The 12922-nt window shown below is 30.6% G+C and overlaps 2 protein-coding genes across 5 annotated transcripts in view; one reads left to right on the plus strand and one right to left on the minus strand.

Moving 5' to 3' along the window:
• The first annotated feature begins 940 nt into the window (after positions 1–940).
• Positions 941–3367, plus strand: LOC115233324 (probable RNA-binding protein CG14230). Of its 2 annotated transcripts, XM_029803669.1 has the most exons (7): positions 941–1040; positions 1130–1268; positions 1366–1548; positions 1659–1861; positions 1938–2200; positions 2305–2547; positions 2606–3367. In XM_029803669.1, the coding sequence occupies exons 2-7, from the start codon at positions 1161–1163 to the stop codon at positions 2773–2775; spliced, it is 1170 nt and encodes a 389-aa protein (XP_029659529.1). In that variant the 5' UTR covers positions 941–1040; positions 1130–1160; the 3' UTR covers positions 2776–3367. The 2 variants fall into 2 exon arrangements, with proteins under 2 accessions (XP_029659529.1, XP_029659536.1); XM_029803676.1 differs by having other exon boundaries at positions 959–1268; positions 2618–3367.
• Positions 2931–12922, minus strand: part of LOC115233309 (farnesyl pyrophosphate synthase) — an 11848-nt gene continuing 1856 nt past the window's right edge. Inside the window, exons 1-9 of one of the 3 annotated variants that reach the window (XM_029803640.1) lie at positions 12369–12535; positions 12135–12252; positions 11905–12046; positions 5409–5565; positions 4736–4876; positions 4096–4299; positions 3818–3982; positions 3519–3731; positions 2931–3456 (exon numbers count right to left, since the gene is read on the minus strand). In XM_029803640.1, the coding sequence (XP_029659500.1) occupies positions 3256–3456; positions 3519–3731; positions 3818–3982; positions 4096–4299; positions 4736–4876; positions 5409–5565; positions 11905–12046; positions 12135–12252; positions 12369–12404 (1377 nt within the window). In that variant the 5' untranslated portion in view covers positions 12405–12535 and the 3' untranslated portion in view covers positions 2931–3255. Of the gene's footprint in view, positions 3457–3518; positions 3732–3817; positions 3983–4095; positions 4300–4735; positions 4877–5408; positions 5566–11050; positions 11502–11904; positions 12047–12134; positions 12253–12368; positions 12538–12922 lie in introns of those variants that run through there. The other 2 variants (XM_029803650.1, XM_029803658.1) reach the window with 2 other exon arrangements.

The following is a 12922-nucleotide window of genomic DNA, read 5'->3' on the forward strand; positions in this document are numbered from 1 at the left end:
CATAAGCATAAGAAATTTGATTGGTCAATTTCCTTATGCATAAGGAAATTGACCAATCAAATTTCTTATACTTATGATTATGCGCTTATACAAAAGTGTGTGCTCCCCGCTTTAGAATGCTTGATTGTGATTAGTCGATTTGCTTACGGCCTTACGATTATGATATCAAAGCCTTTAAGAGGATGCCGGACCGTCTTGTTTTACCGGCCATAATAATTATATATTTGCTTAATATAAGGGTTTTGCGGTGTGTATGTGCAAAATAGGATACCTCTCCACTCGGAAATGCATGAAGGAATATAAGTGAACGTTTGAAAATGTATTTGAAAGCCTAGTGAGAAACATTTCGGTGTGCAAAATGTTGCATAATATAATCTTTTTTATAAAGCTTCTAAACTCACTTCTCGAAGTTCACTAATACTCTTTGATAAAATGCCGAGTGCGGAGTTCACTTGTTAGGCACGTGCAGGTTGCAGGTTTTTTATATTAAGTAAATGTTGACGGCAGAAGCCGATAACAAAACTGTAATTTTTTAATTTTTTTTCACTTTTCATATGAAATCATAAACCCCGCACTCCGTTATTATGTATACCTTAATTATGGAAAAGGATTTGTTGATATCTATAATCAACAAAAATATTTTGCAATCCTACTAATATTCGCATTCTGTCGGTATCCGGCATCCTCTTAAGGGTCAGCAGGAGAGACAGTAGAGACCTTTCGCGGGAAGACGTGAACTACGGATACGTTTTTTTCGTATTACGGCCAAAATACAAAGAAAATTAAATTCTAACAGCAATATTCGTAATCAGTAGGATCGTAAGATTGGCTCTACAGAGCGATTTTTTGGAAAAAAGAGTTAAAATAATATTTCATAAATTGATAAATAAGGTACAGCTCTGGTACAGCTCATGGCGGATTAGGTGCAGTTGGCCATGAGCTGTCGCGAGGTCTCCAATATCAATTCGGAGTTTGGCCGTCACTCCTGCCGACCCTTAACCTTTCTTTATATAATTTTACCAAATCAATGAAATCAACGAGTAATGAACAAGTTAAATCTATATCCCGCATAACTATCAATTTTTGGTGATAATTATAGCTAATGGAAATTGTTGTGTTTATTTTCTAGCTTTATCATTATTTCTTTGTAAGTTTTAAAAATGAGTATGATTACTGAATCTGAAAAAAAACGTTTGCAATCGTTGAAGGAAAAGAAACAGGCGTTTAAAGTGAAAGGCCAGTTTATTCAGCAAGCATTAAGAAACTTAGTAAGTAGAGTGTCTATTCATTGTAATTCTCTATTGTGTCTTAAAAAAATCTGACATGTTTCATTCTTAATTATACTTATAATTTTTATTTTTGCAGGATAATACTACAAAATGTAAGAAAATTATATTTGATAATGATATTGATGAACAGCAAAGTCCCAAGCCAAAAAGAAAGAAAAGAGATTTATTTGATAATGATAGTGATAATGAGAGAGATAATGAAGAAGATTCTCTGTGGAATAAAGATAAATTCAGTATCAAGGAAACTAAACATAAAAAGGTTAGTGTTTGAGATCTTGCAATATATATATTATTTCTCTTAAATATATTATTACTCATATATTATTTCTCTTAAATTAAAGATACTAATACAGTTTGTATTTATTACAGACCATTCTTGGCAATGATGCACGATTTACTTTAGATGATCGTTTTGCGAAAAATGATCATCAGACTGAAAACACTGAACTTGTTGAAGACATCAATGAATATGATTTGGAGAAGGAGAAGGAGCGGCAATTAGATATTTTAGAAAATATTTTAGGAAAACCTCTTACACACACAGTAAAAGATCAGGAACTAAAAACAGCTAAGTAAGGATATTTAGATTAGCAAAACCTAATAATTTATAATTATCTAATTGGATATTTAATGATAACATATTTATAGAAAGAAATTGATGATACGATATGATCCAACTGAAAATGGACACTGTGACTATGAAGTGAAATCTGTGCAGTCAAAAATTAAAGAAAAAAATATTAAAAAGAAGAAACATGACAAATCTATATTAGAAATGGAACCTGCACCTCCAGAACCAAAAGTATCAAAGAATATATATTACGCTGTATCAGACACCTTGACAGAAAGTTTAAAACAGAAAGGAGAATTTAGTTTATTAAAAGCATATAGGAAAGAAGAAAATGATACGGGTACTTTTTCAAAAAATAGTATAAATACATTTTTTAGTCTATATACTATTTCATATTATTTTACACCGTTTCATAATTTCTTATTTCAATATATACATTTTCAGGAAATGCTGAAGATTATAGTGTATCTATTGCGGAAAATAATAAAGCTAAAAAATTTAAGCTTAATTTTAGTGCGACTAATGCATTTAAATATGATTCATCTGATGATGTTGATGATGATGTACATGAAACACTAAATACAGATAAACAGATGGCTGATGATGTTGAAAAAAATACTTGTACAAATAGCTCGTTTGAGTATAAAAATACTCTATTTCTTGATAATGAAGATATACGATTTAATGGTATGTGTATGAAAAATCCTAAAATTAAAGTATTATTTATGCTATAGATGATGTAAAGATGCATTTTCAGAGGCTGTAAAATTCTTCAATATAGAAGCTACTTCAAATGATGAATTTAAGAATTTGAGACGCGAGTTGAAAATGATTGTACGTACGAAAATTCGTACAAACGAAAGGAAACATCAGCCGTGGAATAAGAAAAGAAAAATTAAAAGATCTAAAAAATGAAAATTTTTCTTTGAACTCTCTATTAATATTGATATAAAAGCATTTAACATTGATATAAAAGCATTCAGAAACAAACTCTGGATAGATTGATAATTATAAGATGTGTAGGTAATATATATAAAAAAATTTATATATATGCAGTGATTATTTTATAAAGAACGAATATTTTATTAAAAAATACCAATATACATATTTTGTATATTAGAAGGAAATCATTAAGAAATACGATATGATTAAATGCCTCAACAATTTTTTATTGTCGTTTCAATCAGAGTTAAAAAAGATATTGTATATAAAGTTTTTATAAAAAATTAATGTTTCTCACTTAGGAATAATATTTAACGAGATATTTAGAATATCGAATAAAATAGAGATAAAATAGATGTTCTCAGACATTGGCAGAACACATCTTGTTCATTGACTTTAATTCTATAATCTGAATACACATTAGTTTCTTTCTTCAATGTACAAGTGATGCTTTCACGACACTCTACGATGAATGTTATCCAGTAGCTTCAAGAAAAGATCATGTGGCAAACCACGTGATATTTGCTGTATATGGGTGTTTAATAGATTATATGTCTCTTCTTCATATATGGAATAAGTGTTTGGCAAACCCAGATCATTGTATAGTTGTTTCACACATTGCTCTTTCTCTAGATCCGATACTCCATAACATTCCTGTGCATAACATTAATGTAACAACATTTGATAATACAATTCATTTAGGAAATAACACTCACTTTTAAAATTTTACGTTGCTCTGGTACAGCACGTTGAAGTGCCACAACAATCAACCATGTACATTTCCCCTCTTGTATATCAGTATTATCCTTGCCAATGACCTCAGGCTTCCCATAACAACCCAGATAATCGTCTTGGACTTGGAAGAAATGTCCCATTTCAAACAGAATCGTTTTCGTTTGTCTTAACATTTCCAGATCCTTTATTCCAGCCTACATAATGTTGCGCATAGTACATACATTATTATCATCAAAGAGCACAAATAAAACCGTGCATAGAGAAACTCAAATAAACTTACAAAATGCATTGCTATGGTTATTGGCAAGATGAATGTATAATACGAACATTTAAACTTGACAATGGAATTGTATCGATCCATTGTAAATAAATCCAGATCTGGCTTTTTACCAAAATTAGTCGAGAGCAAATCTAAAGACTGGCCCGATGATGTCATCTGTGTCATCTGCCGAATAACATTTTCATAAATATAATGTAAGATTAAAAAGAAAAAAATGGTAAATTAGCATTTTTATGTTAATATATGATCAAAAAAAAAAAAGACATCTTTTCACTTACGTTATGAAATGTTTCAAGTATATCAACATAGCATTCTTTCCCTTTGAAATGTTTTTTAATCAGAAAATATATAGCACTATTTAACAATGTAGCATCATTAATTGCCGCTAAACCTATATTATTATGACGATACCAACATGGTTGATTTCGGCGAAATAACGATCGATCCTGGATATCATCGAGCAAAAGAAAATAAGCTTGCACCTGCCATGAATATTTATTATTATTATATATCGCAATATATTCATGTTTTTAATTTTTAGATTATCTAGTACTATTCTAGATTAATAGATTACGATTTAAATACGCGTCATAAATAAAAAATAATTGAATAATTTAAATATTGTCAATTATAGGTTTGATAAAAAAAAACTTGCACACATAAACATTACATTCTTAAAAATACTTTTTTGCATTGCTAAGACTACACTAATCTTATAAAACAAATGTGAATCCCCCCCCCCCCCTATATATATATACTTTTAATGGACATTTTTTAAGTAAATGAATTATTGTAATATTTTTTATATATCTTCCGCTTTTACAAGTGTTTTCATATCTCATCTTAATTTCGAAGTTAAATATAATTATTTTACACGAGACATATCAGTGTCACATAAATGAGAACAAAGTCACGCACCAGTTCCACACACCATGCTAGAATTCGTGCTAGGCGGATGTTGTCCTCCGTAAGTTGATCGTTAGTTGCCAGTAATTTATAGGCATAAATTAATGCTAAACCGCGATTTTTTTTTCCTCCTGGAACATTATACTGCAATACCTGAACAATAACAGAAATGTATTAATCTGCATATTCATTCGAATTTTTGATTTGTTGCTTTGTATCTGGTCTTAACATTGCAGTTTCTTAGAATTTTTTATACGCAATCTTACTGATTTTGCTTATTATGTTTCTTCTTTAAATATTCTTAAATTTCCATATTTAACTAGTTTTAATAAACTAATATACTTCGTTATTAGAATAAAGCCTCATTAAAAATTTTTATAATTTTGTAATTTTATATTATATTGTATACACATCATACAGGGTCTTAAAAAAAAAACATTCAATATTTATATGGTAGATAGGACATAGCATACTGAGTAAAAAAAGTACGTAGAACGCCAGTAAGTCAATCATAATGCTAACATACAAAAATGTTTATATCTCGGAAATGGTTGAGCTTTCGACCTATGTTTACTAACAATAAGGTTTTTTTATTCAGTATGATGTGTCCTATTTATCATATAAATATTGAATGGTTTTTTTTTAACATCCTGTATATATATACGTATATATTACACACACTTACTTTTGCTATCCATTTGGAAACCTCTGGGATTTCTATAGAATCCGTAATATCACGAACAATATCTGGCCATATGGCCATCAATTCGCGAGTTTCGTCCTTGTTTGTAAATATCGGTTTTGTCGCGTAATGAGCCATCCGTACTGTAGATTCCATTGTTCTAAAAAAATTAACAAATCTTCGTAATTGCAACAAATAGCAGGCAACGATAATGATATTATCATATGCGAGTAAATAAAATGTTACGATAAATTATACGCGAGAAAAAAAAATTTAATAAAAAAATAATGAAAAGAAAACCCCTTTTAAAGAATTTTATAACTTTTGCGTCTTATATTTTATTAAACTTAAACCTTATCAGAACTCAAGAAGACTCGAAACTGAAGATAACATTCCTCTTCGCTTCGGTATATATACATATCCGTACATTAGAATAACAAAATATCACAGACTTCTATATATTATACCTAGATTGCTAACAGTGATGTGACAGGCAGCCATTTACAATGGGACAGAATATAATCTGTCACATCGCTGTTATTTTTTTTTATAAAAAAAAAATAATATATGTCTATTGTCTGTGCAAAATATGTATGTATATATGTATGTATGTATTATTAACGAATTGCGAGCCTGCGCATTGAATTCGCGCGATTGTCATGTAAATGTCATGATTTTAACCCCGTGCATTATAACTCAATTTGTATATTTCGAATATATCAAACATAGCAGAAAAAATCGCGCAAGTAGATTGACGCAAATGTTAAAGAGGTATATATATCGTCGTCCTTATCCTAGAACCGCGAATGTACAATTTTGTAGTTCTGTTATTGCAATTTGAAAATTTAATTTGTTCCGAAAGATCAGATTCTTGTTTTATCCTTGTAATTCTTACAATTAATTCAAACACTATTGATAATATTTACATTATGTTAAATTAGTATTATGTACCGTTGATATTTATAAATATTACACATTGGTGATTATGGCAGAAAATATTGCACATTCATCGTTTTGGCATAAGAGTGACGATATCATCGCATAATTTAAATATTATGAAAAATTTGACATTGCGTGTTGAATCTTCAAGATTCAATATATTAATGTCATAATAGATTACATAAAATGATAAACTTGTATATATTGTATAAATTAAAATATTACCGCGATTATTCAATTTAATATTGATTCGCTATATAATGATAATCTCGCTTTAATTCAATTTAATATTGATTCGCTATATAATGATAATCTCGCTATAATATTGCATCAAGAAAAAACGAATTTGTTTTAAAAATTATGTAAGATAAATTCAAATTGTGTGTATATGTGTGCGTGTGTTGAACAGAATAGTATAAATGAATACAATTATCGTATCAATTTATCGCAAAAATTTAACATACATATATTAATTTTATAGTTTACTTGTATTCTATGCATGTTTATTATTTACATTAGATAGCGATTTATTTAGCTTTGAACATGTGATGCAGTAACTTAGGCGAGTTCCTCGAGCGAAGCGAAGATGAACAACCAGAGCCGGAAACAAACGCCCAAGAGACGATAAAGATCCCGATCAGCTTCGGCACGCAAACACGGATATGTTGCGCTCCTAATTTAAGTAAGCAGGAGTTTATTAATATCATGATCGAAGCGATAAATACAGATGAAAGTTCAGCATCAAATATACGAGAGATTGATTGAAATCTTGTTGGAGACACGCTATGGAATCTATCTTCGATATAATATAAATTTCTGAAATATTTTCGTTTTTATTTACGAAAATCTAATTCAGTAAATTTGATTATTGGAATGAACACAAAAAATTCGATAAACAACGATACATTATTAAGAAGAAATGCTATTTATATGATTTCCCTGTAATAATGCATAAAACTCTGTCGAGAACAAAATTAAATGACCTTGAGCATGACCATGCCGTTTTCCGTCATCTGATAAGCGCAATAATTACTCGCACGTTCGTATACGCAAGTAATTATCGAACTCATTTGCATTAACAATCTATCTAATCTACGTTCTACTTGTAATTTTGATGCAAAATAGAATAATCGTGTATATTTTCGAATGCACACAAAAGTCTCCATTTTTCTTTGGAAAAAATGTGGTCCAACATTTTTCGCAACTTAAAATATCTTGATAATTATACTGCGTCAAGATTCTATAGGTAAGTAAAATCTTAACTGAATTTATAGGAGTAATAAATTTTTTTATTTCAATGTATTCTGGAGAATTAATCCTCAAATCATATACTTGAATTTGTATCCGCGATCGGTATCTATATCCTTTATGAGAAGTTTGAGATTTGAAGACATCTCATCGACAAATGCATGGTCTAATGCTAATATTTAGTTTTATTTTTTTACTAATGCAAATTATAAGTAGCAAATCTATTTCTAAAGATCCACGTGTGCCATTTAAAGATAATTATTTCTTTATTGTAGCTATGTTAAATTACAACGTTAGAGGAAAAATATCGTAAATTTTTTTTCGCGCTATATATTGAAATCGATTCATTTCTTCGCATGCTATCACATACGTTCGATAATATAGAATAGATTGGTAACATGTAAATTTATAACAGGATATTCTCTCTCTCTCTCTCTCTCTCTGTTTTTTTTAAATTTTACATTAATAAATCATAATTCAATTTGCTTATATTTCACATTTCAATTATCTATTATCTAAAATAGCTATTTATTAATCCACGCACCGAAAAGAATCTTCAGTATGTTTTACTAACCTATTTTATTGTATGCGAATTAATGGCAAATGAGAAAATTTATTTATTTCAATAGTATAATATATCAGATAAAATTTTGTGAATGTGTGATCGTTCCTACTATATTAATATAGCTATAATATAAGGAAATAAGTCTTAGATATTATATGTGTTATGTTTCTATATTTTAATTAAAAAATAATTTCAATAGTATAAAAAGATTTTTTATATTAAAGTTATGTTGACTGTAATTAAGCTGAATTGTCGATAAAATCTACTGTACACTTAAATATCACAACTTCTATAATATCTTTATCAATAAGAAAAGAATTTATTCATCATTCAACTATTTTAAAACATCCTGAAACGATAGTTTCCATTTTAATAAAAATGTATCGCATGGAATGATATGCTAAAAATTACTTATCGACAATTATAAAACATTCTATCTGATAACATAATTATTACAGTACGTATAAAAGAGGATTATACAGGGTGTCCCAAAATTAAATGTCAAAATTTCGGAAGCGTGTGGGGGATCGATGAACTAAGAAAAAAAGTCCTTTAAAGATTTGCTCGTTTTTGCTTCGTTTTGAAGAAAATCGTAAAAAAAAACCAAAAAAATTTCAACATGAGAGAAACTTAAAACAACATTCAAATTATTAAGTTTATCGAAAAGTACCATGAGATAAAAGTTGTACAGCATGGAATGAAGAAAAGAAAGTGAATTAAAATCTTCTTGAAGTAAAATTAGAGGATTGTAAATAAATACGCGACAATGCAAGATTATTATAATCTGTCTACTTTAATTTATGTTTACATTCTTGCTGTCATTAAGGAAGGGACAATATGAATAAATAAGTGTAAATAAATAAATCGAAAAAATCTCATTTTTTTCACTTATTTAAGTAATAAATATTTAAATAAACACACACATGCAAATAATCTCACATTATCATGTATTTATTTACAAATTTCCTCTAATTTTATACCTCAGAAAAATTTTAATTCATTCTCTTTTCTTAATTTCATGCTCTACAATTTTTATCTCGTGGTTTTCGATAAACCTAATAATTTTAGTGTTGGTTTAAGTATTCTGGTGAACATTTTTTTATTTCCTTTTTTGCGATTTTCTTCAAAACGAAGCAAAAACGAGCAAATCTCTAAAGAATTTTCTTTCTTAGTTTATCGATCTCCTCCACACGCTCCCAAAATTTTGATATTTAATTTCGGGGCATTTAATTTAATAAACCCTGTATATGTCGCATCTGAAAAAAAAAACGAGCGGAGAATATCTCGAGTAGTATACAGCCGTATCATCAATCTGACGAAGTATGTTTTAATGTGTCGAGAGTATTGCTTGCCGATTTTGACGAGCCTCGCAAGAGATATATCCTAAAAATAAGTCAGGTATTTTAAAACATACGTGTTATCGTTATCGTTGCTACGAGCCACGAGCCATGAAGTTTTACAGCTTTATCTTAAAGTCTAAGGTGCGTCCATAAAAAAATGAGTATGTATGTGCACACACATATATACAAAAAACGCAAAACACGAACAAAATAAAGGTTTATTATCTTTAATATACACGAAAGTTTATTAATGACTCAGCACTTTCCATATTTAGCATACTACTACATATTTTCGATCAGGCATATTGTATTTAAATAAACCATTCATAATTCCGAGCTTTATCTGACATTTGGCGTTTCTTCTGAATTATGTATATAATCGACAATTAATAATGTACAAATATTTAAATATAAGGCATTCGAATGAAAATGTCTAGTTTGTGTCTATTTTAGATATCGGATTACTGTACTAAGATACTATTGAAATATAATTAAAATACTATTAAAATATAATTCCAATAGTATAAAAAAGCTGTTTATTAAAATTAAATCGAATGTAATCAAGTTAGATTTTCAACATTGTAATCTATACATTTGTATCTTAGGTTTCTTTATTCAGTTGTAATAGAAATTTATTTAAATCGATTTAGACGCTTAGCAATGTGAGTGTCACACGCTTATTTATATTAAATTTAAGAGATTCTTTTAGTTTGATCTTTTCGAGAATATTGCATGTCGATATATACAATGAAATTTCGAATTCTAATGGAATTTCTTGTGGAATAAACTTTCTCAATTGATCTTCACGAATCACTTAAAAATGTTTCCCGTTAATCCTCATACATGTATTGACGATCATATTACTATTCGAGATACAAGTGTCGTAAAAAATAAACAAGGAATCAATAGCACAGCTGTTTATTATGCGCTCTCAGCGATATTCAAAAGTTCAATATTGTTAATATTGTTCTCTCTCATGCAAGTGTATTGTTGAGATATACATTAAAAATTTCTATCAAACTCGTTAATTTAATCGTTGATTAATTTACAGGGTGACCAAAAGCAAAATTTTAAAATTTATATTATATTATATACCGGAATTATATTGTTAGAAATTTTTATGTTAATCGCTCTGTAAATTAATCAACGATTAAATTGATCGGTGTTTGGTCGAAATGGCCCTAAATAGCGGGAAAAAATAAAAGAAAGAAAAAGGAAAGAATAAAAGAAAGGACCACACTTCGCAATTATGCCATCTTGTTAATAATCGCGTGATGTGTTTTATTGAGCCTTATACGCTTGGTAGTATAATTCAGTACAAGCAGCTTAATAATTTGCCTAATAAATTTTTAATGACTATGCAATGAGGAAAAATGTTAGCGATAAGACATTGTTTGCGCGACGAGTTATTTATTGGCTAGTCTCTAGAATTTTTATAAGAATAATACAAATTTCTTTTTTATCAAGAAATTTTTCCAGCTTTCTTTTCTCAGGCAGGTTTTCTTTTCTCAGCGCTTGATTTCATAGATTTTACGCGCAATACAGAATCTCACCTGCAATACACTGCTTTGCCGTGATGACCAGAGGAGTACGCGCGCATCGCGACGTGCGCGTGTTCGGCGGTGAGGAGACGTTGTGCGACGCCGAGCGCTGATAAGAAGCGATTCCGCGCGACAGACGACATATTCGGATATATCGGAGCACCTTCGAAGCACTATATCCTTGAATGCGAGGTCCAGGAGTCGAGTCGAGTCGAATCGAACACGCCCGAGATCCCGATCCGCGAAAGTTAAACGACACGCGAAGACAGACGGACACGTATGAGCCGCACCGAGCACTCGCGGCGCGCCGTATTTGTTAACGGCGTTATGAATCGGAGAGGAAATGAAGAAATATAATGGACAAGAGGTAGCAGGGTAGCACAACAATCGGCGCCAATGATTAGAAGATTACCGTCGCCGGACTCCGACCCCGGATGTAGTCACGTGAATAACGTCACGACGCCGGCCGAGTCGCACGCTTCGGACGAGTTCGTAATCTTACGTAAATAAATCAGTGATTCTCAACCGGCTGAATCGCGAAGATGTTCCTATTCTATTAATTCACGAAGGGATAATTCGCGTTAAAAACTCTGCATAGAGAAAGAATATCTCTCTTTTCCGCTCCTTCTATATATTTTGTAATTGGTATTATATGTACTCTTACAAGAATAAAAGAAATAGGTAAATCATATAGATGGGTAATATATCAAATCTATTTTTTTTTTTTTTTGTAGTGTATAATACAATTTTGAGTACATAGCGTCTGTCATTACCACATCTCATTTTATACCTTATTTTTTCGTTATTTTATATAATTATTTTTATTTCGCTACATGTAAAATTTTTTTTTCTCTTGATTTATTTACCTATGGAACGGTTTCTTATTAGATGGTACTGGTAATCTATATTTTGCTAGTTCTACTTCAGCTTCTCCGAATGACTCCACATGATAACAGAAATATTCGGGATTTTTGTACTCCTTATTTTTGGAGGCACCAGGTCCTACAGCTATATAAATATTAGTTTGGAAAGTTGAATTTTTCAATATGAAAGCACACACAAATACTTTGTGACAGATAACAATCTTTGATCTTACGTGTGTTTGGTACTTTGACGACATTTTCACTGAGACCTGGCACATTAGTATTCACAGCATATTGATTAATACTCGAAGCCTCTGCACTGTACGTTCGTAAAGGAACAATTGTTATTGCCTGAAAATAACAATTTGCACTTTGAAGCTTATATAAACAGAGAGGTTACTCTCATTTGAATAAATTAATCAGTTCTAACAAAATGTAATTCATTGTCAGTTGTTTCTAATACACACCTGTAAACGTACTCGTCTCGCTATTACATGCAACATTTTGCGATAATTGTAAATTGCAACAATTTAGCAATTATAATGGACGAAAAATCTTGATGTCCTTTTGACACTGACTCACCTTAGAACATATATAAATGGAAGGGGAATAGCAGGCTGAAAAGTGTCGGAAGGAAGTGAGAAAGAAATCGTAGTTGCCTCTCTCTTGGGAGTAACTACACAACAAGCATCGTATCTGTAGTATACATACTTTTGTGTACACACACATGGCCGTGCATGCGCACTTTTGAGCAGAGTAACTCACAAGAGAGAGGCAACTATGATTTTCTTTCTTACTTCCTTCCGACATGTTTTTCTATCGGGAAACAAAGGCATTCCCCTTCCATTTATATATGTTCTAAGGTCATGCTGCAATTCGTCCCTGAGCGGCCATCTTGAGCGTCCACTTATATATAGGCACTTCCGTCCGCTTGCTAGCACCAAATGCTCTCTCCTGTGATTCTTTACTCATTGCAAATAACAATGGCCGCGTTCAGCAGAGAAAACCGCTTAGTAGCAAT

The sequence above is a fragment of the Formica exsecta genome, unplaced genomic scaffold (assembly GCF_003651465.1).
Source record: "Formica exsecta isolate Colony F162 unplaced genomic scaffold, ASM365146v1 scaffold105, whole genome shotgun sequence".
NCBI lineage: Eukaryota > Metazoa > Arthropoda > Insecta > Hymenoptera > Formicidae > Formica > Formica exsecta.

Bases quoted from the DNA above. Each gene is read 5' to 3' on its own strand.
- LOC115233324 (XM_029803669.1), top strand. From the start codon at position 1,161: ATGAGTATGATTACTGAATCTGAAAAAAAACGTTTGCAATCGTTGAAG. The intron at 1,269-1,365 runs GTAAGTAGAGTG...TTATTTTTGCAG, and splicing joins AGCAAGCATTAAGAAACTTA to GATAATACTACAAAATGTAA. The intron at 2,548-2,605 runs GTATGTGTATGA...GATGATGTAAAG, and splicing joins TGAAGATATACGATTTAATG to ATGCATTTTCAGAGGCTGTA.